Source organism: Phoxinus phoxinus (assembly GCF_949152265.1).
Source record: "Phoxinus phoxinus genome assembly, chromosome: 16".
NCBI classification, from domain to species: domain Eukaryota; kingdom Metazoa; phylum Chordata; class Actinopteri; order Cypriniformes; family Leuciscidae; genus Phoxinus; species Phoxinus phoxinus.
In genome coordinates, this window is record NC_136891.1 from 19466558 (window position 1) to 19493992 (window position 27435).

A 27435-nucleotide genomic window follows, 5' to 3' on the forward strand; every position below is an offset into this window, starting at 1 on the left:
ATAAAACGTCCCTTAACCCCATTGGCTGCAAGTGTGTGTGGAGGGCGAGGTCTGTCCAGTAATCTAGGAGTGGGCGTGTCTTTGTCATTCGACGGTTTGGAGGATACGGGAACTCCAGTGAGAGATTAAACAAGTGAAGCAGGAGACCAAGCACACATCTCCGGCCTGCCATGACGCAAAACTCCTCTAGTAAGCTTCTAAATGGAGATACCGTTCACCGGACGAAACAAGACAAGAAAGCGAGCGGAAATGGGTTCGTGAAGAGCCTTTGCGTGTTCCAGCAACAGCAGAAGAGATACCGCCGCCCGGCAGAGAAGGTGAGGCCGCCTCCTGCCATACACACATCCGGAAACATGCTCCAGTGTACACTCGCAGCAGCTGCCACTGCTGTTTATTATGGTTACAGTGGATAAATACATTCTGTTTCATATAGACATTATAGTGAGTTACGGGTTTGTTGTAGGAACGTTCCGTTCCGTTGATCGTGTTTATGTTCGTGTGTGGGTGCGGGTGTTTGGGTGTGTGTGATCTCATTAAAGTCTGTCATGGTTTCAGGAGTTTTCCTCCGTTCAAACTGTTAACGTTAACCAGGCGAAATGAAAATAACTAGAATCTCTTTACACGCATATATATATTTCAAACTAAAATTCCAAAATCATAATTTTAATCATATTTTTATAACTTAACGTACTTTTTATTTTTAATAAATGCCTGGTCGGACATTACCCACAATATGGGTTTCAAATGCTATTTAATGGCATCAGATTTGTATTCGTTTTTTACTCACCAGCTATTAAAATATGGGTAACACTTTACAATAAGGTTCGTAGTTAACATGAACTAAGAAAGAACAATACTTCTATATCATTTATTAATCTTAGTTAATATTAATTTCAACATTTACTAATACGTTATTAAAAGCAAAGGTTGTATTTGTTAACAGTAGTTATTGCACTGTGAACTGACATGAACAAACAATGAACAGCTGTATTTTTATTAACTACCACTAACAAAGATGAATGAATACTGTAATAAATGTATTGCTCATTGTTAGTTCATGTTAGTTAATACATTAGGCTAACTAATGAACCTTATTATAAAGTGTTACCAAAATATGAGAATACAAATATGAATATGATGACATGACATTACAATTTCAGTTCAGAGATCATGATTCACAAAAGATGGGTATGTCTTTGCAATTAGTTTTGACTCAAGAATTATAGTTATTAACATACCCTGAATTTGTGACAACAAGCCCAGGTCTCATAAAAAAAATGTAATGCTTGAAAAGTTGAGACTAAATTTTAGAGATGCACCGATACCGATACCACTATTTCCGCCTAAACCGATAGCCGATTGTCCAGAATAAAATCTGACGATACTGATACCGACAGTTTGATTTTCTTAAGGAAAAATAAAATCTCTCAATTAATGCTATAAACTATAGAGGGATCCTCCTCATTTGGTACAACTATAATATTAGAGGTTAACATTAACAACAAAGCCCAAACTATTACATTATGCTATTCGTTTTCTGATATAATTATTACACACAAAATAATTTGTAACTGTTTGTACACAACTCAGTTAGCCTGGGAAAACCCAGACCACTCTCAGTTGTAACTCAGTTAGGGTCTGGCAAAGCTCCATAGACAATTCATTTCCACAGGGGCGTCACCAACGGACGTCGGATAGATCTAAAACCAATCAGAGCGATGAATGTCATGACGTATGCAGAAACATCCCGAGACTCTCAGCAATTCTCTGTTTGTGTTAACGAAAATCACCATTTTAAATCGCTTGAAACAGACGCGATAGTTGATTCGAACGAGTGATGTTGTGATGTTCCACGGCGGCATCCATCTTTGTAATGTACAAAATCTGCGTTACCGTCTCTGCTCTGTCGTCATCGTGTAAAGCCCGCCCCAACGTTTCTGATTGGTGCCGCGATTTCGACGGATTGGAAATGGGTTTCAATGGGCTCTTTGCCAGACCCACTTGCAGAGCAAATCTAAATTTGCCGAAAGTGGTCTGGGTTTTCCCAGGCTACAACTCCGTTGCACATAAGGTAGTTTTCATAAACGCTCGTTTTCATTACAAATGTATTAAAAAATACATACAGCATACATACATTAATGCCATAACAACTTGTATTAAAGTGGATTAGATGACTCACATTAAAAGCATCAAAACACCCTTTATTGTTTGACTTTTGTGATAAAATGGACAGAATTTAAAAGCTGACACTTTGTTTCTTATCATCACAAGTAACAAAGCTCGTTGTGATGGGAGGCACACTACAAATAATGTTTGGTGTAGGGAAAACCACAGGCTTAAACCACAGGTGAATCATAGGGTCAAATAGAGCCTGCTTTAACGTTGCTATTTATCAACTGTTAGTGTGTTATTGTCACGTAGACAGCTCTAAATTCAACATGAGACATTTTCTACACACACACACACACACACACACACACACACACACACACACACACAGTAGGAGTTGCAGTCTGACACGTTTTCCACCTCCTTTTGATTGACAGTGTAAATCAGCCCTGATCGTTGGTTGTTTTTAAAGAATTGGCCTATGAACTAGGCTATAGTGAAAATAATTGCTTTTATCGCTCCATTCCGATCGTGCATCCCTTTTAAATATGTAGCAAATTTCCTATATAACCTAAAGTGCCTTATTGCTTTTTCTTAACAGCTAGGATACTAAATCATAAAAATATTAAGGATAGAATATTAATACTTTTAAGCAAAAATTGTAAGTGCCATTCTTCTGCTATAGTAAACTGTCCTTACCCTGACCTGTAAACTGAGATGACTGGTTCTTCTCTATTGGTCTTGTGCACATAAAGTGTGTTAAACTGCTGTTTAATGTTAATGACCATATTAAACAGTCAGCATCCAGAACTACCCATTTTATAAAATAAATTGATAGTTAATGTGCTTTAAAGTAGTTAGACGTGTACTGAAACTTTGGTTTAATATATCTTTATATTTAAATGTACATGAACTAAACATTATATAAGGTTTGTTAATGACTTGGTTATTATGAAGTTATTATACTACCTACTTTTAATGCTCAACATGAAAAGCATCAGCAGCCCATTAAATTGTGATGAGTGGTTTTGGGATGGATAGATTGAGTTGTTTGGGGTTAGTGTTCACTAGCGTTTGCTTGTCTCTGTTTTGTATTGACACAAGCTTGGAAAATAACAGTGTAGTGTTCTGTCATGTAACTGGAGAGATCAGCGCTTTGTTCTTTGCAACCTGAGGATGTTTGCCCTGAGCACATGGGAGCAACAATTTTTCCAAGAAAATTGGCGTGTTGTCAAGCTAGTTTTTCTCGTGCTGGGTGATAGAAATGGACCTTTGGGTCAAATGTGCTGTGAAGCATTGTTTTTTTTTTTTCTAGGTTTTTTTTTTTTTTTTAAGCTAAACGCAAATACACGCACAGATCAAGTAGGTCATATTTAATACATTGAATTAAAAATTCAGTTCCAAAAATTATGTTGGTCTCTTAGTTAACTTAGGATGTTGATATAGCAACTGCTCAAGTGTCAAGTAAGTTTCATTAATAATTTTCCTCCTTTAATCCAATATAACATTTTATACCATATCGTCCCTCACCTTGCTCAGCTTCGAGTGGACATTTCTCTGAACCCGCTACAGGCACCACAGACAAAACCAACGCAAATCTGAGTTAAAATCAAATGATTTTGTTTTCCGCTCCAGATATACAAAATAATAATATATGAATTTTACAAACGTAACATTAACGTGGCGGTAATTTAAACGTAGCCTTTGTCAAAATATGAAGCAAAATGGAACACAAAAACAAAACAAAGAATTTCCAAGACGACTAGCACCAGCAGTATCGTTTTATCGACTAGTTGAATAGTTTCGCAGAATTCGCACATCTTTACTTCAATTTTGCAACAATTTAAAGGCTGTTGGGGCCAATTAAGGCAGTGGCTATTTGCACTTATTGCAAATAACAATATATGCTATTAACACAAAAGTAGAAGTTCATTGCAATACGTGAAATAGCCTAGTTGTTAGTTGCTATTTCCCTAAATAGACGCAGACACTATTTGCACCTCATTGTTGTTGTACATTAAACGGAATGCAATAATAACATGCAGTGGGGAGAACAAGTATTTGATACTAGGGCTGCACGATATTGGAAAAAAATTACATTGCGATATTTTTTTCCCCAACGATATATATTGAGATATTGAGAGCCATAACTCCAGGCTAAAGACAATAATTACCATTCCATGATATTAATAATTTCACTAATAAGCAAGCTTCATTACAAGTGACAAAAAGGTCACTTAATATTTTATTCCAAAATTAGAACATTTAGAACACAAAATCAGAACACATTTTTAAATAAAACAGCAGCTTTACACCAACCCCCTGATTGGTTTACAACAATATAACTTAAAATAAATATATTTTTTTATAAAAAACTGAAGTATTTTGGTTCACAATCTTTTAAGTCAACTTTTCTTAGCCAAAGTGCCAAAGTAAAACAGTGTTGGTGTTGGTCGTCATCATAATCATATGAAATAAACAAAATGATATAAAACTTTAATATATTTTGTATTAAATCTTCTAAACAGATTAGAGAACATGTTTCTGTAAACAGAAAAGCCGAACACATTTAAACAGCAGCTTTATACCATACCGCCTGTCAGCGCCGCCGCTCCCACCACGCGCATCAAGAGCTGAGGGGGCACCAAAAAATAGCCTAATGAAAAATCAATAATTCTAATGCCGATATTATTTCAGTATAGAAATACAGACATCCCAAGTCTCCCGGAAGTTCCGGGAGTCTCCCGCATATTGATAGCGGCTCACTGATGCCCGCGAATTAGTTAAAATCTCCGGAATCTAGAGCGAGCGCGCCCGCGAGACAGAGACTGTGCTCCAAACCGCGCAACGCGTGCACGTTATTTGATCACCTACCAACCAGTAAGAATTCCGGCTCTCACAGACCTGTTAGTTTTTCTTTAAGAAGCCCTCCTGTCCACTCATTACCTGTATAAAAGACACCTGTCCACACACTCAATCAAACAGACTCCAACCTCTCCACAATGGCCAAGACCAAAGAGCTGTGTAAGGACATCAGGGATGCAATTGTAGACCTGCACAAGGCTGGGATGGGCTACAGGACAATAGGTAAGCAGCTTGGTGAGAAGGCAACAACTGTTGGCGCAATTATTAGAAAATGGAAGAAGTTCAAGATGACGGTCAATCTCCCTCGGTCTGGGGCACCATGCAAGATCTCACCTCGTGGGGCATCAATGATCATGAGGAAGGTGAGGGATCAGCCCAGAACTACACGGCAAGACCTGGTCAATGACCTGAAGAGAGCTGGGACCACAGTCTCAAAGAAAACCATTAGTAACACACTACGCCGTCATGGATTAAAATCCTGCAGCGCACGCAAGGTCCCCCTGCTCAAGCCAGCGCATGTCCAGGCCTGTCTGAAGTTTGCCCATCTGGATGATCCAGAGGAGGAATGGCAAAAGGTCATGTGGTCTGATGAGACAAAAATGGTCTAAACTCCACTCGCCGTGTTTGGAGGAAGGAGGATGAGTACAACCCCAAGAACACCATCCCAAACGTGAAGCATGGAGGTGGAAACATCATTCTTTGGGGATACTTTTCTGCAAAGGGGACAGGACGACTGCACCGTATTGAGGGGAGGATGGATGGGGCCATGTATGAGATCTTGGCCAACAACCTCCTTCCCTCAGTAAGAGCATTGAAGATGGGTCGTGGCTGACAACGACCTGAAAATGACCAGGCTGGATTCCAGCCTGACAACGACCCGAAACACACAGCCAGGGCAACTAAGGAGTGGCTCCGTAAGAAGCATCTCAATGTCATGGAGTGGCCTAGCCAGTCTCCAGATCTGAACCCAATAGAACATCTTTGGAGGGAGCTGAAAGTCCGTATGGCCCAGCAACAGCCCCGAAACGTGAAGGATCTGGAAAAGGTCTGTATGGAGGAGTGGGCCAAAATCCCTGTGCAAACCTGGTCAAGAACTACAGGAAACATATGATCTATGTAATTGCAAACAAAGGTTTCTGTACCAAATATTAAGTTCTGCTTTTCTGATGTATCAAATACTTATGTCATGCAATACAATGCAAATTAATTACTTAAAAATCATACAATGTGATTTTCTGGATTTTTGTTTTAGATTCCGTCACTCACAGTTGAAGAGTACTTATGATAAAAATGACAGACTTCTACATGCTTTGTAAGTGTGAAAACCTGCAAAATCGGCAGTGTATCAAATACTTGTTCTCCCCACTGTGGTGCAAATTATTATATTTATTAAAATTATTAAAGGGATGCCGCCTTATTGGGCCAATAAAGCCCTCCCTAAACCTAACCAATAAATACTTTATTATTAAACAGTCGTTTATTTCCGAAAAAATAACTTTCCACTTTTCAAATATTTTCTTCATTTCTTTTGAAAATAAATGCCATTTCGATCTGATTTGTGATGGGAAAAGGGAGAGGAGCAAGTTTGGATTTGAACTCTGGTCGAACACGTCAAAGCTACTTCCAAGGAGCCACACTCCCTGACCACTGCAGACGTCAAGTGGCGTACGTCTTTTTTAATCATGTTTGGCCCAACCAGACATTGGTGGGCGGTGTTGGTGTAAATAGCCTTTGCCAACAAGGCAGGCTATTTACATTTAATGCAAATAGACACTTCGGCCAATTAATGGTGTCTATGGCTGTGGTCATTGTTCACACTCCAAGTCTTCTTAGTGCTCAGTTAATATTTTGTTAATATAAGTTTTGAAATGCATAAATATATGGATAAATGTAATGAATATCATTAAAATATATCATCCAGCCCTACTATAATAGTTTCAGTAGTTTTAGGTAACATTTAATAATCCATATTTAAAGGAACTTATCCATAGTAATAATGGAACTATGAACTTATCAATAGTAAGAAATGTTTTTCAATTAATCATAAAATGGCCCTGATATGTCAGTAGACATTAAGAAATCATGTTCATTTCAAATTAGGGCTGTCAAACGATTAAAATATTTAATCGCGATTAATCACATTAATGTCATAGTTAACTCGCGATTAATCGCACATTTTTATCTATTCTAAATGTCTCTTGATTTCTTTTTGTTCCATTATTTTTTCTCATTTTAATGCTCTTATCAACATGGAAAAGTGGATCGGCTTGCTTTGTGCAAATGTGTTTTATTGAAAACAACATACTGTGTTCAATTTCACACTAACATTCTCACTTGGAGCAAATAATCTCTCACACAATGTAACACTGTACATCAATAAAAGGGTGAAAGAAATACTGAAGAGGTAACGTTACTGATATTGACGAGTGGGCGTAGAAACGCATCAGCAGTGTGTGTGCTTGACCATCGAGTGGTATTTTAGACTGGACGTGCCGCGATGACAGCTCAGTTCACAACGACACAACACACAGATCCCTTTGGTCTTGTCAATAGAACCATTTGGCAACTTTTTAAAAGTAAACTTTACATTCAGAATCTTATTGGCATCCATTTCGTCGTCTCGCGCTCATCATTCATCCTCTCAAAACGTAACGTTAAAGCGGGTCGCACACCGGACGTATTTAAAATTCGAACACATTCTCTAGTAGGAGTGTACACACACCGGCGGTACACAGTACTACACACACTTTTAAAAAACATTTAAAAGTGAAGTTGCAGCCTTCAACTGATGTTGATGTTGTCATGTTGTGTTTTGGCCTGATGCGCTACCCTCCACCTATCTACCAATCACGAAGTCAGAAGTGTTTCGGCATCCGGGTTGCCAGCTCTGCTCTAGTCTTGCCATTGGAAGCTCCTTGTAGCAGCCTACGTTCCTGCTGGATCCTGCAGCCTATCTGGCAACCTCGAGTCAGGGGGGAGGGGGTTTGCAGTACCAGTTTTGGTCATCTTACATACGGTTCCTTTAAAGAATGGCTTTGTTTGTCTTGTTTTAGGAAGGAACAGTTTTGATAACTGGCATACTGACTGAGAAAATATAAGACTTCCCCATATTTAGCAATGCAGGTTTTCCCCAGAAAGCCTTTCACGCTCAGCACTTCCACAAACTGTGTTAACCCTGACGTGCTTCAGCTTTTCGTAAGAAGGCTGATTCAGGATTTGGAACAGTGGGATCAACCCATTCCTTACCGGGAGGACAGGTTTTAGAGTAGGGTGGCCGTGACTTGATCACATGCTGTGAGCAGTTTCAGTCCAAACTGCATTTCACATTTTCCATAGAGAATTCAACTGTTATTTAGTTATGTAATGGACTTCTTGCACAACTACATCCGCGTTCTACTTACTATAACTCAGAGTTTCCAGTAACAGCGTTCAGCACACTTGCATGCATGTAGATTATTAGCCTACTACGTTTATGGCTGTCAATTGATCAAAACAATTAATCATGTTCTCTGCGTTAACATGAATTATTTTGACTTGATCCTGCTGAAATGTTCTTATAAATATATTTTCTTTCCAATTGTGCATTCAGAATGTATTTCCCCACTAACCTGCTGCAGTCCAGTGCTCGTCTTTTCTCTTACTGAATATATTTCATACCTGTTGAGTTTACTTTTTTTTTTAAATTAATTTGACGGATTGAAAAAAAGGATTGCTTGTGTTTGCTGATGCTCTTATTGTATGTTTAGATATTCTTTTTTATTTTTTTTACAGAACCATCATGCTTCACCGCTTTACAACAAGCCGTTTGCAGAGTCGTTTGAGGAGACGCCACTACTGGTGGCCGTCCTCACTTACGTGGGCTACGGCATCCTTACCATTTTTGGCTATTTGCGAGATTTCCTGAGGGACTGGAAGTTTGAGAAGTGTCATCTGGCCAGAGAGAGAGAACAGCAGAAGGTAGAGTTAAAAGAATCAAGATTTTTTTTTTTTTTTTTTTTTTTTTGTAGTGCTTGCCTTATTAATAAGAATTTTTTTTCAAATGTATTTAGTTTTGCGCTTAAGCCATTTCACATAACAGATGTTAAATAAAGTCAAGTCAAAATAACATCTGAATATACAAAATTACCTGTTCAAAATGTACATGATTTTGGATGTTCAACGACTGTTTTTATGTTTTGTGATAGCAGTTAAACTGTCGACTGTTCTTCAGAAAAATCCTCAGGGTTGTTTGAAACTAATTTTTAGATCAATCTTTTCACACTGAGGACAATTGAGGGACTCTATTACAAAAGCTGTAAATATTGATGTTTGAGAAGCCAACGCTGGCTGAGGGGCTAAATTTCTCTTTTAGGGAACATGTAACTATCTTATGTAGCTTATGAAGAGCACTACTAAACAAAAAATAAGAAGTTGTGGTCAAAAAAATAACAATTTACCTCAATCACCATGTTCAAATGTTTACAACCCTGGCTTTTGTTATATTTTTCTTTTGACGTTGCGTTCCCAGGATTTTGTTCCACTGTACCAGGACTTTGAGAACTTCTACACCAGGAATCTGTACATGAGGATCAGAGATAACTGGAACAGGCCCATATGCAGCGTCCCTGGAGCCAAGATGGACCTGGTGGAGCAGGTCACACCTGACTACAACTGGACCTTTGAGTGAGTGTTAAATTGTGCTTACGCCAGGATGTGATCCAGTCTACCAGATCCCGTCAGAAGACATCTGTTTGTCTGAAATCTAAAACTTATCAGAAGGGTTTAGTCTGATACACTAAACCAGTAAAATGCAAGTTTGTCTGATTTCCAAACTAGTCAGCAGTAAACATTAGCAGATTATTGAATGATCTTAGTTGCGTCTTTCTCAGTGCTCAGTCCGACTTCGTCTGACCACTATAAATTCGAAAAGTGTTTTTTTACCAAACCAAAGTCAATGGAAAATGACTACTCTACAACATCATGCCATGACGTTAAAACCTTGACAGGGCTCGACAGTAAGGACTGCCCGATGGCCCGGGGCCAGCTTGAAAGACACTCGGGCCAGTTGATGGCAACACGCGTGTGCCCAGAACGCCACATCTCACAGCGTGAATCTTGTCTTTCTGAGCTTGCATGGACATATTCACACAAAATTGTCAAATTGCCCGTCTTGTCGAGTATCATTGTAAACATAGTCGGTTATAGGTGAACTTTAAGGGGTCGTGAACTGACAAATCAATTTCCTTGATCTCTTCACATAATGTCATTGTACTATAAAAACATCTTGTACGTTTTAGAGCTCAAAATGTTTTTTTATTCTAATGCCTGATCTGTGACCAGTGATTTCTGATATGTAATGATTTATGTACAGTCAGATTTTCTTTGTCTTTGTGTCACTTAATCAAACCAGTGAACTAGTTGGATGAAAATAATCTGTTAGTTAAACTGTGATTAATTAGCCTGTATATAGAACACGATCGAAGAACGCTTCATTAACAATAGCTGGAGCTGTCAAAAAAACGTATAACCAACAAATCTCTTATTCACATTGTGTTTGCACTGTTAGTTTTGATGAAAGCAACCTTTCATGCCACAATCTAAATATAATGTTATATATTTAAATATAATACTATTATGAGCACTTTTCACGATTAGTTAGCTGTAATAGTAAAAACGTGATTTCCACATGTAATACTAGCTATTTAATATGCAGACATGTCAGCCAATCAAAACAGTGGGCGTTTACACTGAAGTCTCACACAGACACGCCCCTTCAAACACAGCATTCAAATCAGAGGCTAAAATCAGACATTTTAAGTGACTGCAGCCTAATATTCCTGCTGCTGACTGTTATATGTTAATCAAACAAAAGACAGAAAAAAGCGCTCACTGCTCTTGACTGAATAACTGTGATAAGGGTTTATGTATATTTATGCAGTGATATTTTATATACACTTGTATATGTTTGTTCTGTTGTATTTATTTATTTGTGCTATTACTCATAATTTGATTATTTATTCTTATTTTATTACTGACTGTCTATAACAATATTTAAAATTTATATTTAAGCTAGTCGTTTTTGGAGTCATAACCTTATTTATTAAGGTTACGTGGATCAAAAACAACTAAAACAATAACTAGGCCTACTTTATTTTATTAATTTATTTATTACTTTTTTTGTGGTGGGGCCAATTTTGGCAGGGCAAGTAAACATTTTAACCACCGGGCCTCTTGAGAAGGAGACCTTTCGCTTTACTTTTGAAGGAACCACAGAGCACAACATATGATTACTGGAACAGTAATAGAAAATGATATAAAATTATTCTAAATGTATATGAAGAGTTTGGTTTTAAAACGTGATAAATCCATTTTGATTAATTTGAGTAAAAATGTGTTTTCTTTACCAAGAGAGTGGCAAGATGAAAACCACTATTTTCTTTTTCAAACTTTCACATAGCATCTTTAGGTCATAATAACATAAAAAAAATTCAAATCCAGATTTTGATTTTCAAATATTTATAAAAAATTGTTTTCCCCTAAATGCAATAAATGCATGACACTTTCTTTTTTTTAAATGCAAGTAATCCATTGAATCAATATAAAAGTTATTTTTCATATTTTAACTGTTGAAAATACACAACAAAGTAAGTTGATCCACTTATGACAGCCTCTGAACTTGGTCAATACTAATCGTATATACAGGCACTGGACTAAAAATACATTCAATCAGCCATCGCTAGGAAATACCTCCTGAACTTTTTTTATGGCGATCAGCTGTAAAATGGCTTGGTCCTGCTCGGTTTTGGTTGACTGAGTAAAACAATTGAAAGTTTTTCATCCCCTGTGGTCAATGTGTCAGCGTGACAGAAGTTTGATGCTTTCGTGTGAGAACATGAGTCTGCATTCTGCAGAGAAAGTAGACTGGCGTTTGTCGCGGTTTGGAAAGAAAGGGAGAAAACCTGACAGAATAACACTGCGGATATCGCATTTTACATAAAATAAAAAATTGAGTTTTCCATACCGACCAGATATAATACTGATTTTTGCGGGAACTAAATTTTTTTTTTAAATGGCGTTTATCGTGTTTTGGAACCAAACTCTTCATGTGGAAAGTAATAAAGCTAAAAAAGACTAAACAGCAGGAATGGATATGTTTGCCATCTTGGCTTTATTCGTCACAAAGCATTATTTTGCTTCGCTTCAGCTATGATAATAAGACATCCACATTTGGGGGCGGAGCAATGAAGGGAGGGGTGTGTTTGTTTGGGTTGATTTCAAATATCAACAGTGTTTCTCAGAAATCGCTTACTGCACCTTTAAAAGGTGATTCTGTCATTGTTACTAGTATTACAATTAATGAGTATTTTTCAGATGCTCAGGTTATTCCATGTTGTTTCCTGCAGACACACAGGGAAGGTTCTGAAGGATGTTATTAATATGGGCTCGTATAACTACCTGGGCTTTGCTGAGAACTCCGGCTCATGCGCCGACGCTGCCTCTGAGTGCACTGTGAAATATGGCGCGGGGGTGAGCAGCACCAGGCAGGAGATGGGTAATAAATCTCTATCTATCTTTACAGACGTTACTTCTCTGGTTTAATAGGGGACAAATAATGGTCTGACACTTTTGGGGTAGGTTTTAAAGGACCATATACTTGGTCCTTTTATAATATTAATCAAGACTTTGTCCTTAATTTTACGTTGTCGTGATTTTATTTCCTATCCTCTCACTGACCCTTAGAATACTTATTCATATATTCAGTTCTTGTTAGAGTTATTCATCCCATGGGATGAGGAAATGTTTTTATGGTGAAATGGTGGAAAATAAATGTGCAGCACTATGAAAGACTCTTATTTCTTATCAGACCTTTATCATTGTTTCCCTGCAACTTCTTTGGAGGTGGAGAGCTAAGAAGCTGATTTTCATCACTTTTTTTTAAACGTGTTGCTCAGTTGAGACTTTAAACAAAACATTTAGCAAATACTTAAATACTTAAAAAATTTAAATTCTGTTCCTTCACTATCGTTTACCCACCCTCAAGTTGCTCCAAACCTGTTTGAGTTTCTTTCTTCTGCTGAACACAAAATAATATATTTTGAAGAATGACGGTAACCAAACAGTTGACGGTAGCCATTGACTTCCATAGTATATTTTTCCCATACTATTGAAGTCAACGGGGCCCATAAACTGTTTTGTTACCGTCATTCTTCAAAATATCTTCTTTTGTTTTCAGCAGAAGAAAGAAACTCATATGGAACAACTTGAGGGTGAGTAAATGATGACAGAATTTTTTTTTTGTGTGAATTACACAATTACTCGAAATGCTAATTTATGAACAATTACATTTGTGTTATCATGTTATTTAAATAACAAACAAAATAAATTTTACATTTGTCATAAATGGCTTGTGTGAACTGGTTTTGAGTTGTTGCATAATGGATCTTTATAATAATAGAGCTGTTTTTGGTGCTTTATTTGTGTTGGAAATGTTGTATCATTGAGATATTTGTTATATCTTGTAGGAAATCTTGACAAGCACGAGGAGTTGGAGAAGCTGGTGGCCAGGTTTTTAGGGGTGGAGTCATCCATGGTGTTTGGAATGGGCTTTGCTACAAACTCCATGAATATTCCTGCGCTGACGGGAAAAGTAAGGGTATTTCTATAAGCTCAAACATTAAATCAAATGGAATGCTACGAATTTCCTTTTCACTTCAAAACAAAGCAGGGTGGGAAGGAACATTGGGGTTGGGCCGTTTTGTTTTTGTTCTTTTATTGAAATACTCCCAATGGCCATATCTGTTCCTTGACAGATTTATTTGGCTCACACTGGTATTTTGTCACGTAACATGCTCTTGAAAGCCTTAATGCTTTAGAATGTGTACACACATTCCTGGTTTCATTCACAAAAGATTTAATTAGTTTTGATTAACATTCCAACTTGCCCTGCCAAATACAAAATTAAACAACATTCCTCCCCCACCTGGAAATCCTGTTAAATCAGGACAAGAACTACTTCAGTGGGCTTCAAAAGCACACATTGATTTTGAATATAGGATACAAAATGTAATATAAAGAAAAAAAAATCATTATGATGTTAAATAAATTCCCATTGGACTAAGCGCAAGGAAATATAAACAAGAGCTTGATGAACTTTAAAAACATTCTGTTATTTTCAGAACTGGGACATTTATTGTAACTGAGTTGCAAAACTCTTTCTGAAAGTTTGCAATTTCTTGTTATAAATCTGAGTACATTGACACATGACTTTCCATGTCAATGACGCTTAATCTGTGTTCAGCAACTTGACTCATCTTGTCATTATAAAGTAATGAGGAAGTACAGATAACATTATTCCTAAACACCAGAAAAACTAATACAACTAAAGGTACAACGTTTGGCCCTTTAGCTGGTAAAAAAAAAAAAACTGCATGCATTTTGCGTAAGAACATTGTTTTGGTTGTGCTTTGGCTCTGCGTGACTCTGCAGTTGAATATGGTTCTTTCTCATAATTAAAAAGGAGAGAGATTATCCTACTGCTTATAAAACATTCACTACCAGGGTTAAGAGGTATAACCAGTTTAGATGGAAAATATGTCAAGCTGACTTTACTGCAGCTATACCCATTTATAGACATGGTACTTCCTTGAAAATAAATTCCGGCACAGCTTTACAACAACAATAATGAAATGACCTTTTACAATAGATAATGCCCTACAGTGAACTCTGTTAGAGAGCTGCATATGACTGTGTCTGTTCAATAAAATACCTTACCTGTTGAGTAATAGCATTCACAGGCGAGTGACGCACGTATGCAATTTCCCAAAAAATCCATTCCGCCCAGTCGAAAATATAAACCCTTTTAATAGGCTTACCATAGTGAATTAGGGTAATACAAAAACACGTTTTGGAAGAAGGATTGATGATTATTGACTCATTATTTAAATGTTGTGAATTTTGAACACAAAAGTTACATAGTGCACCTCCTCAACTTAGCACTGTGGACTTCAGCCAACCGCTTTTGTGTTATGTAATGTGCATTCTTGCTTTTCACTCAAATTAAAGTGTTGGTGTGTGTGTGTGTGTGTGTGTGTGTGTGTGTTAGGGCTGTCTGGTCTTAAGTGATGAGCTCAATCATACGTCTCTGGTTCTGGGCGCCCGACTCTCTGGCTCTACCATCCGTGTATTCAAACACAACAGTAAGTTCATGCTAATTGTTTGCCCACACTGAAAGTAAAAGCAAAACAATCAGAACCAGATTGGATTATATTTGATCTTATACAGGATTGTTGACCATTGTGAGTTCACAGTGGCCTGTGCTACTCCCTCATTACTGAACACTTTTGGTTGCAGAATAAATTAATCATAGGTGATAAATGTACCTGTGAATAGACCTTTTGACAGTGTAATTGAAAATAATGCAATCAAATTATGCCTTACTTTGTTTTGTAAGCTGCTCGCTAAGAACAGCATCTGCAAGTTGAAAAGCCTGGTCATAAATACAATTTTTTTACCATTATTTTCAGATATGCAGAGTCTGGAGAAGTTGCTTCAGGATGCTATCGTGCACGGCCAACCTCGAACCCACCGGCCCTGGAAGAAGATCCTCATCCTCGTTGAGGGAATTTACAGGTACAGTAGACGTCTTTTCAGACTTGAGGCTGGTTTGCATACTTTTTCCGGTTTAGAGGAAGGCCATTTCATTGTTTTTGTCTAGGAATAGCTAGAGGCAAGCTATCATATAAATATGATATAATACTAATTATATAATATTTACCACTTGTACATTCATTGTAATGCCAGAGGAGGATGGGATGGGACAATGTAAAAATAAAGCTGAAATGTAAATTTAAGATACTGTTTTATATAATGAGAGAATTTCTTTAAAAAATATAGTTTACTTCCTGGCTATCAAATAGTTCAAAAGCACAACATAAAGACTCTATTTTCACATATTGCAATATCTAGTCCTCTATGAGTAGTATTGCATTAATGTTACACCTGCGTTCTTCTTTTTTTAGCATGGAGGGCTCAATAGTACGACTTCCTGAGGTCATTGCCCTAAAGAAAAAGTACAAAGCTTACCTGTACCTGGATGAGGCGCACAGTATCGGGGCGCTAGGACCAAGAGGCAGAGGTGTGGTGGACTACTTTGGCCTGGATCCATCTGATGTTGACATCATGATGGGCACTTTCACCAAGAGCTTTGGTGCTGCTGGAGGATACATCGGAGGAAAGAAGGTTTGTCGACAGTTTAGCTGTCAATCCAAATTCCAGAGTTTATAAATGGCAAAATTTAATAATTCTCTCTCTCTTTGTATTTGTTTATTTTATAGGAGCTGACCGATTACCTCCGGTTACACTCTCACAGTGCAGTTTATGCTACCTCAATGTCCCCACCAGTCACCCAGCAGATTATCGCTTCTATGAAGTGCATTATGGGAGAGGATGGCGCCACATTAGGTGAGTTTAGAATTTTATCCATGATCAGTTCTAATAAATATTACTTGGGTGGAATAATCTTTTGTGGGTTTTATTCAAAATAAATTTTGGTTTGACTGTTACATTACAAATATTATTCAGACACCTTGAACATTTTTCACATTATCACAGTTTATTCACTATGGTTTAGAAAATGGTAATAAAATATAAGTTATCAAATCAGGTGAAATTTCAGTTTTTTTTTTTTCATGGACTGTCTCACAAATGAATTAGGTTGAATAGCTGTCAGCTGTTAAATTTAAGTACACAATTAGATAAAACCAATTTAGGTCCACAAATTACCAAGCAATGATTAATTGTGTTCAGTCCGTGGTGTAAAAAGCAAGGGAAAAACACTTCAGCAAAACTTTATTTTGCTCTCCTCACTTACATAAATGAACTATAGTGTCCTGCACACACTAGTAAAAAAATATAGAAAAATTATATCTGGTGTCTGAATAATTTTTGGTTTGACTCTACCTAATGTAGTAGTAATAGTGTAATTGTACATTTATAGTATGTGCAATGTCAAAAAGAGCCAGTAGATGGCAGCATTCACTCAGAAAACTGTTGAAAAATTCAGTGTCCAATTATGTAACCAAGGTCCAGTTGTTCAAAAAGTTTAATTTGGATCAGAATAATCTAGATGTGGAAATCCCATGTTTGGCAATCCAGGATCAGGTCAAATCCATCTTTCTGTTGTGCTGGTTTTTCAAAGCAAAATAGGACTAGATCACCACTTTTTCAGATTACCAAATCTGGATTTACCCGTGCTCTAAATATAGTTACATTTTAGGCTGAGGGCTATGTAAAGAACTATTAGTGTTTTATTTTAAGTATAAGAAAACAACATAAACCAACAAACATCTCCCTCCTTTTCAATTTTCTATGAACAGTCAGAACCCTACAGAGGCACTAAAGGGACATGGTGATAAATATTTATTTTAATGCTTGTGCATTTTTTTGGCAAAAAGTTTTGCATTCCTCCAAGAAACTGCGCTCATTGGCAAAAAACAAACGTATTGTGAGTGAATGCAACATTTCTTGAGAGAGTGCAAAAGCTTTAAAATGAAATTTTCCTCCCATCTCATATTCTTTTCTCCCATTATCATGTCCCTTTAGCACCTCATGTGTCCCACAATTTAAAACAAAGATATAACTGCTATCTTTATAGTCCATTGTTTAGGATCACAGAAGATGGTTTGTTTTGTAATATACACAAAAACACACAAGAAAGTACACAGGTGAACAACATGTGAGCCAAAAGTACATCATGGCAAAAAGACAGGAAGAGCATAACAAAATCTAAAACCAAGAACATAATTAATACATAAAACTAAAATAAAAACCCCACAAGAATCAAACTACTTCACAAAGTAGTAAAAGCACATTTATACAAATAAAACGGACAAAAACAGACAAAGACCCCGTAGATCTAATCTCCATTGGCAAGCTATTCCATAACATTAGTGCCTTCACCGCAAAAGCTCTATCACCTTTTGTTTTATATCTAGATCTTGGAACAGCCAACAATCCATGATTTGAAGATCTGAGACGCCTGACTGTTTCATGAGGTCTTAAAGGTTCTGCTAAATACTTGGGTGCCAAACCATGAAGCGCTTTATATGGCAATAATATTATCTTTAAAAAGATCATCTAATGAATTGGTAGCCAATGTAGTGAAGCTAAAACTGGACTGATATGATTAAAAGATCTAGTTCGAGTCAGTAATCTGGCAGGAGCATTTTGTCCCATTTGAAGCCGTGATAAAATACTTTGATTTAAAGAAGAAAACAGGGTGTTACAATAATCCAGGCGAGATTAAATAAAAGCGTGAATAAGCATCTTTCAATTTTAAAATCTGTCTCAACTTGGAAATATTTCTTAACTAATAAAAACAAGTTTAAACAATCTTATATGATATTCAAAATTTTAAATGGAGTCAAATTAAACACCCAGTTTTTTTACTACCTGTTGAAAGATGTAATTAAGATTCAATCTTACTTTTATTAGAGCCCTGACCATATATCACTACTTCAGTTGTGTTAGTATATAGCTGTTTGTTATATTATTAATAATCACAACTCTTCGTTTCTAATATAATGCACGTGTGAACACATGATTAACAAAATATTCACATGTTAAGAGCATACAGAAAGTACTAGTGGAACAAATGAATTGCCTGGTCTCAGTTGTTCAAAAGTAGTCTGATCGAAGCTCGGCTATTGGATTGGATAAAATCTTGAAAATGGGTTTTTCAAAATGAGGGCAAAAAAGGATTCTGAAATCAGATTAGATCACAAAATCCAGTCTTGGTTTTTATCTGGATCAAATCGTCAGTTTGTGTTGTTCAAAACTCTTTTTAAAACTCTAAAAGAAAATACCTTGGATTTCAGGAACAAAAATTTAAAAAAATTAAATGAAATGACAGTTAGTTGACCTGAAAGAAAACCGATTATAGATTGCAGTGCATGTTTTGCATATTGAACTCCATCCTGATGCTTTTCGTAACACAGTGGCATCTGAAATCAAGCTTGCGTAGCCTTTAGCAGGAGTTATTTGCGTCAATTTACTTGAATTCTTTGAACTTCATGAACATTTCCAGTGTTGAAAAGTGCAAATTATCAGCAGTCACGCAATCTTTTTGAGTTTGTTTAGGAAAAGTAAACTTGATGACTCAGCGATCGGTTACACATGCTAACTTCATCTCTGCTGACAGTTTGAGGCAGCAAACTCAGTTTCACCCCTGATTGATTCAGCAGGGCGTTCGTTCGGAAAACCACATCTATACCCCAAACACACACACACTGGGTCTGGAAACTCTTCAAGCCCTTGTGAGGCTTTAACGTGAGAGAAAGAGGGGCGAGCTTTCCTCTTTGTGGGATAATGGATATGCTGATGGACCTTGAAGACTTAGTGAGTTCCTTCAGCGCTAGGGCAGTATAGTTCTTGGATATGTATGGTATATTTATGTGAAGAGGATTTTCTCAGCAAAGAACCTTGAAGAAACCTCTCGTCTCCAGCTGATTTCTGTAGCTCAACTTGTAGAGCACAGCACTAGGAACACCAAAGTCATGGGTTATATTCCCAGGGATCACACATACTGATAAAATGTACAGTTTGACACACATTAAGAGTAGTGAGCAGTGATCTCACACACACTAAAAACCGTGAACACACACACACCCGGAGCAGTTGGCAGCCATTTCGCTGTGGCGCCCAGGGAGCGATTGGGGGTTCGCTGCCTCGTTCAAGGGCACCTCAGTCATTTCCTGCCGGTATTGAGAATCACATTTACATATTTGGCTGATGCTTTTATCCAAAGCGACTTACATTGCATTTCACGGTAATGGTACACATTTTAAATTCTTATCAGTTCTTGAATCGAACCCACAACCTTTGGGTTACCAGTCTGATTCTCTAACCATTAGGCTACGACTGCCTAATACATTGATCGCACATAGAAAGTGAGAAAAGAGCGCTAACTTTAACTCACTGAAGCTGTCAGTCACTTCAGTTCAGCGTGAGCTCACTGAGTTTTGCACTCATGTGAAAACTCCTGTCATTAATGGAGCTTACGAAACTGCATAATGAATTTCTTATTTACATCACCTCTACACTGTTGGTTATAATGAGAGGTGTCGAGAGAAAGTGTAGAACGCGCTTAACAAATTTATGCCATTTTATGCGGACTCATTTAAGCACTTCTGGTTGACCATTGTGTTCATGTGCTCAACAGGCATGTCTGTGATTGGCTACAATTCTCAAGTCACTTCAAAAACGCATTGTAAGTTATGTCTTTTGATGCAGCGGGGGTAAAATTAATATTATGCTGTGATCAACACCATGCTTAGGTAATCGCTTGCGGCAGCTGTAATCGAGATTTAAGATTGGGAATTTTTCCGATTAATAGTGCAGTCCTAGTTTCTGTTATGCTAAAATACAAAATGTATAACCATCAGACATGGCAAACCTGTTCACCATATCACCGCACATCCATAGAGGACAGCTTTTAAAGTCTGCATGTACAGTATGTCAGAGTAAAACCTTCTTGAACGAGATAAAATGGAGGGCTTAGGACTTATTGTAGGACTTAATGTTGTCTATCATGATTTGATTGGGTTGTTCAATCGTTGTCACTTTCTATTTGCTGTGATCGTTTCATGTGAGTGACAGGTTGCTGGAGGAGAGGATTGAAACTGTAAATGTTATTGGAGAACCGTATTGTTGAGTGGTGCTGGGATGACATCAGAGCCCGCAAATCGCCTCTGATTCCTTCAAAGTTTTTTTAATTTATGAGTAAAATAAAGCCTGTGGTAAACACAACTTGACGATACTTTGGCGTTTTGTTCTACAACGTACACTGCACACACTCACACCTCAACCTGTCTTGTCTAGTTACTAATTAAAAACAAACAACTGTTTCAAAATTAATGTTACACTATGGGTGTGTGTAATTTACATTGTCGATCAAAACGTCAAAGTATAGTCAAGTCATGTTTACCACAGGCTTTATTTTACACATGAATCGAAAACCCCCATAATAAAATCCCTTAGGAAAATCCCGAAGGAACCAGCGGTGAATCAGTCTTCCAGGTTCTGACGTCATTCCTGCCGCTCTCTATTACCCAGCACTCGTGCCGAGAAGAGATGTTCCGGAGCCTATTAACTTTTTGTTTAAAGATTACATGGACATGTTTTTAATTTTTTTTGAATAGTGTCATTTTATATATAATAAATACTGCAACATTCCATAAAGGAGTGCTGTTGAACGGATTTTCAAACACCTCTGATTGGCCATTGTGTTGAAGCGCTCAACATGTATGTCTCTGATTGGCCATTGTGTTGACGCGCTCAACATATATGTCTCTGATTGGCCATTGTGTTGACGCGCTCAACATATATGTCTCTGATTGGCCATTGTGTTGACGCGCTCAACATGTATGTCTCTGATTGGCCATTGCTGGTATCGTCACATTTTTAAATTTCAGTACCGACTTGGTACCGAAGTCGGTACACTTAATTAATTTACTAATAAAATACCTGTTCAATACAACAGTTGTTCCATTGCGGTTTTAGACTAACTATTTATTTCTAAAATTTACGAGCAACAGTAAAACCCTGGATCAGCATATTTTGTTTCTGTGTTAATTCTATATCAAAATGTCGATACAATGTAACGTATTTTCTCTGTCTGGCGTATTTTCTCTTCGTATGTTTTAATTGATTTTGCTTCATTATTATGCTTGTTGTTGTCATCTGTTGACGTTGTACAAGCAGAATGTGGCGGTTGGTCGGTGTGGTATTAGTCCCGCCCATCCTCCACTGTGATTGGACGGTTGGGTAAAAAGTGACAGTGATGAGCGCTACGTTTTAACCAAAGTTGAACATTCTTCTACTCTTGGTGACCTGTAAAAAACGCAGAGCACTCAGCGCTTCAGCGTGAAAAAAAAACTTGGCGCTCCCTTTGAAAACAATTGAAAAAATACGCCAGCCACGTGAAAAAAACGCTTTTGTGGACACACGGCCTTATCGCTACCCGTAACCTTTCCCTAAAATCAGAGGGAAATGATAGGTGAACAACACTGATGCAGAAGCACCTAACCCTGGTTGTAAGACATAAATTGTAAACTTGTCCCTCAAATCTGATTGGTTGATTGGAATGTTGTTCCAATGTTGTTGAACATATTGCATTTGGTGAAATCATCACGTTCAGCCATTTCCTCGAAGCTGCTGTTGGTTGAGTTTTTATATTTTCTCTTTAAGCCTCTACCAATATTCTCAATCCTGAATATTGTGAGAGAGCTTTCCTTTCTAAGGAGCCCCTCACTATGAGTGGAATGTCAAACAAGTGAAAACTAATACAGGAGAGTATATCTCTACCTCTCCCCAGGGGATCATTCTGCAGTGTTCAAAGTGGATTTGAATTCCTTTGGCTTCAGATAAAACAGCCTCCTCATTTTAATTTGCCATGTGGTGGTGTGGAACTTGGGGAGGCAGCACGTTTGCAATTTAGCTTTTCGTCATTCCTGTTGTTGGATATGAATGAATGAACAACGCAATAAAAATGACAAAAACCCTGCTTTGATTATTTTTTTCACCACGTGAAAGTTGTAAGTCTGAGCGCTTACAAATGTAACCGCACACCTCTCTCTTAACAACCCGCACACAATTTGAGCTATAATTCATGTTCATGCTACAAAAAGTGTGGGATGAGTTACACGCTTAAATTTACTACTTATGATATGAATTATGAGCATGGTAAGCACTAAACCAAGCAAGCAACATTTATAACAATCAAAAGCATGAACACAATGTCATGGAAAGGGTCAGAAGCTGGTTTTCACTGATAATAATGAATTGTATTTTCTCTTTTATGCAGGTCAGGAAAGACTCTGTCAGCTGTCAGAAAACACAACCTACTTTCGCAGGAGATTACATGAGATGGGTTTTATCATCTATGGGAACAATGACTCCCCTGTTGTACCCTTGATGCTTTACATGCCAGCTAAAATCGGGTCAGTGTCACTTTTTGTTCAACTGAATCATGGCTATTGTATTTGATAAGATGCTAGCTAGAGGATTAAACAGATTATTTTTAATGATTTTTAAAGAATAATTTCTATAAGAATAAAGCTATTGAATGTTTTGTGTGTGTACCTGGTATTCCCTACGTTTTAAGGGACCAAATGTCCCCACAAGGATAGTAATGCCAGTTATTTTTGACCTTGTGGGGACTTTTTTTTTGAAAATGTAAAAATGCAGAAAGTTTTTGTGATGGCTTTAGGGCTAGTGTTAGTTTTGGGTGAAAGGATATAGTTCTTACAGTATAAAAACCATTATGTCTATGGAAAGTCCTCATTAAAAAACATGGAAACATGTGTGTGTGTTTAATGAATACATTTTGTGTTTGCTGTTTAGAGCATTTGGGCGGGAGATGCTGAAGAGGAACATTGGGACAGTGGTGGTTGGGTTTCCCGCCACACCCATCATTGAATCCCGCGCACGTTTCTGTGTGTCTGCCGCCCACACGAGAGAAATGCTTGACACAGTGAGTATCACATGAACACTAATGAAATAATAATTGCAAAAGTAATGGCAAAAAAATTAATATATAAAATGGCAAACGGGATAAAATGGCATCCTGAGATGTTCTTGATAGGTTTTATTAGATTCATGCATCAATCTTTTTATGTATTAGGGAATATGGAGAGAAGAAAACATTCAAATGATGAATAAAAATACCTGTCTTGTTGGCTTACAAACTAGTTCTTAACTTTACCTATTGGCTCTCCTAAACAGTATTAATTTTAATAGCAAATTTTTATTCAGTTTTAGTTTGACTAAAATGCCATTTAGTTTATCATATTTTAGTCATCTGAATTGTTTTAGTTTTAGTCAGCTAAATATCAAAAAGATTTTGTGAAAGTCTATAAAGTCAGTAAAAGATAAACAAAATTAAGAACAAAATAAATACAATAGAACAAAGATACAAATGAAATAAACAGTGCTTTAAGTTTGTCAGGTAGGTCTATCAGTAGTATTCAGGTAAGAAATTGAATAAAGTAATCAAATGTAAAATAGCCCTTTTTTGTATTGTAACTTTCTTTGTTTTCCCAGAGATTTCCGCTCCTCACGGTTTACAAATGGTCTTTTTTTCCTTGAAATCAAATGTGAAAATGTATCCATATGTCTGTTTTTCTCTTTCTCACAGATGTTGAAATTTTTAAACGTTTTATAAGACATACAGCAAGTGTATTGGCGCTTTTCCACTGCATGGTACGGTACGGCACGGCACGCTTTGGCGCTTTTCCACTGCATGGTACGGTACGGCTCGGTACGGTACGGCTCGCTTCGGCTCGCTTTAAATGGTACCACCTCTGTTGAGGTTCCAAGCGTACCGTACCGATACTAAACGTGACGTGAAAACACTGCAGATCACTGATTGGTCAGACAGAATCGTCACTTCAGCGTCATTGTATTTGCAACAAGAGACATTAAACCCGCTAGATTTAAATAGCCAGACAACAGCCAACGCAGTAGCAACTGTTTTTAGAGTATTTACTTGACAAAATAAGTTTAAAAAAATCAAAAAAGAAATGGATGAATCGTGGTCAGTGGACGAGGTGCAGACGTTCCTCTCGTTGATTGCCGCTGGACCTACAAACAGTGTAGGGACAAAGAGGCGACAACTATTAACGATCAGTCCCACCCACTTTGAAACGGTACTAACTGCAGTGGAAAAGCAACCGAGCTAAAGCGAACCGAACCGTGCCGTACCGAGTTGAGTCGTACCACGCAGTGGAAAAGCGAAGCGAGCCGAACCCTTCCGCGCCGAGACGAACCGTACCGAGCCGAACCGAGCCGTACCATGCAGTGGAAAAGCGCCATTTGTTTACCCTGACGGGTAGATCAGTCACCTTTCAAATGTGCGCATCTAACCTTCCTACCACACAAAGAGATTCATTGTGATTGAATCACTTCCCAAATTCCATTTAGTTCCTATTCATTGACAAAAAGGTCAATAGATTTTCATTTTTTTGTCATCAAAAACTGCTTTTTATTTAGTTATCGTCTCGGGAAAAATCGTCAGGGAAAAAATGACGTTGACGAAAACTATGATGATAATTATCCGTCAACGAAATCAACACCTTTTATGTTAGATCTGTCCTTACTCAACCCAACTGCTAATGTTTTCAAAGCACACGAAGCGGCAGAGACCGCAAATCATTCATCTATGAAACTCTGACTCACCTCACAATCCACCAGAGTACATAAACATTAAAGGAATAATTCACCCCAGAAATAAACATTCTGTCACCATTTAGCAAACCCACCCCACCAAACATTTATTCGAGTGTTAATAACTCCAGTGTCTCTTCTTTACTCTTTCAGGCTTTAAATGCCATCAGTGAAGTTGGGGATCTTCTCCAGCTGAAATACTCAAGAAAAAACAGGCCCGGGGGTGAAGGATCTGACTGTTTTTCGTATCTGGAGAGCCACCAGGACTAGCACTTTCTCACCATGGTCTTTCTTCCACCCCAGAGCCACATGTTTTTCCTGTTTGTCTGTTTCGTGTCTTAACTTATTTGGCATTTTCACGTTGATTCATTTCAGTGGATGCTCATTGAAGTCCACTACTTGACCAAATTTCAAGTCTTACCTCTGGGTTCAGTAACCAATGTTAATTTCAACGTGCAATATCAACTTAATAGAGATGTCACGTCTGTGTTCAGCATAAGAAATGACCCAGGATAAAAGTGAATGTGCATTAGCATGTTGTTCAACCTTCTAAACACACACGAGAGTACACAAAATCATTTTCTGGTATTTTATACAAAATATCTTTGGGGTTTTTGTCTTGTTTTCCATTTAAAATATCTAAAACAAGATCAATTTCCTCGGTTTTTTACTCCATTTGCAAATAATGCTTTGTTAATAAATATTTAAGTAAAAATCTTTTACTTAATATTTATTAAGAAAATAAAAAAATTGTGCTTTAAACAGAAAAAAACAATATGCCAATGGGGAACAATTTGATAATTGGTATTTAAGGAAAGGGATATTTAACTATAATGAGATTTAAAATTTTGCTTGAAAACAAGACAGAAATCCTGATTATGATAATGATGTTTGCAGTGTACAGGAAAACAATGACCCACACACTCCCACAGAAATGGCACATTAAAGTGTCATCTTTTAATGAGAAAAAGCTTGATATATACACTTCTGAAGGAGGGAATTTATTATAGCTAAACTTGTAGCTTAACTAAATAAGAATATGACTTTTCATATCCATATCCATATATCCATAAATATATTGACACATTTATTAATCCATTGCAGTGTATCTGCATTTAACATACTAGCTTTGGTCTTTTAGGTCTCCAAATCAGATATTTTTTGAAAATGCACATTTCATTGCATTGAGTTACCGGTGTCTTAATGACCTTATACAGAGGAATACTAACATTCTCTGTTTAGTTTCATCAAAGCTTTCTATTATGGAAAACTGCTGTTTTATCTTAATTTGAATTGTGGTACTTTCTACAAATAGGGTACAGTTTGGTGTCCCTCATCTGTATCCTCCTCCTTATTTGCTCTCTAGTTTTGATTTATCCAAAACAAGGGAACAAAATATTACAACGTGGCCATGATTTAGTAAAACGAGGGAACAAATTATTATATTGTGCACACGATTTAGGAAAACCAGAGAACAAGTAATTCTATTGTGTGCATGATTTACTGGGAACGAAAATGTGCTGACGTATTAGTAACGAATTTTTAATTTGTAAGTGTGTGTATATATATATATATATATATATTGCTAGAAAATAACAATCACACAAATTGGGATATTATACTGTTTTTAGACATGTGCCAAATTGGTAATTGGCTTAAAAACGGCAAACTGCCTTTCACACACCATCTGTAAAAAGTTTTTTTTACTTTATTTTTATATATTTTCAGGCCACTATTTGTACTCTATTTGTGGAAAGTCCCTTTATGTCTTACTTGAATATCTGTTACGGTTTGCATTTCTCGCAAATTCCCGCTTTGATATCTTAGCCAGGGCATTTCAAAAAAGACATCTTCTTTGAACCAACAGAATTAGGCTGACATTGTTCATTCAACATTTCATTATGTCTGCTGTTAACAGACAGCAGTGAAAAATGTTCATGTTGCTATTTTAACAATAAGAGTCAAGCTAATCTATTTTATATAATCTATTATTTAAATCTTGTGTTCTAACAAAAGTTCTAAATACGGGTCACTGATATATGAAGAGCACTGTCAAGTCTGTAATGTACCGGTATGTATGATGATTTGGTTTATCGGCCTGTCGGATGTACTTTTTTTTTCTTTTTTTTCTCCGTGTTCTGAAGTTTTGTTCTTAATCGGAAAGGCAGCTCTAAATATGTCTGACTGCAGATGTATGTAAGTGGGACTCAATGACCTCAGAGCTACTGATGACTGTTGGGAGATGCAGATATGACGTTGGCA

The 27435-nt window shown here is 37.2% G+C and overlaps 1 protein-coding gene across 1 annotated transcript; it reads left to right on the top strand.

Annotated features, from left to right (window-relative positions):
* Nucleotides 1–29: 29 nt before the first annotated feature.
* Nucleotides 30–26735, top strand: sptlc2b (serine palmitoyltransferase, long chain base subunit 2b). The gene is made up of 12 exons (XM_079639384.1): nucleotides 30–317; nucleotides 8746–8931; nucleotides 9482–9636; nucleotides 12357–12505; nucleotides 13476–13600; nucleotides 15056–15149; nucleotides 15477–15582; nucleotides 15972–16191; nucleotides 16287–16413; nucleotides 22814–22949; nucleotides 23353–23482; nucleotides 25327–26735. The coding sequence occupies exons 1-12, from the start codon at nucleotides 171–173 to the stop codon at nucleotides 25441–25443; spliced, it is 1692 nt and encodes a 563-aa protein (XP_079495510.1). The 5' UTR covers nucleotides 30–170; the 3' UTR covers nucleotides 25444–26735.
* Nucleotides 26736–27435: the final 700 nt, after the last annotated feature.

Coding starts and splice junctions, on each gene's coding strand:
- sptlc2b (XM_079639384.1), top strand. CDS start 171: ATGACGCAAAACTCCTCTAGTAAGCTTCTAAATGGAGATACCGTTCAC. Junction 8,932..9,481: donor GAGAGAGAGAACAGCAGAAG/GTAGAGTTAAAA, acceptor TTGCGTTCCCAG/GATTTTGTTCCACTGTACCA. Junction 13,601..15,055: donor TTCCTGCGCTGACGGGAAAA/GTAAGGGTATTT, acceptor TGTGTGTGTTAG/GGCTGTCTGGTCTTAAGTGA.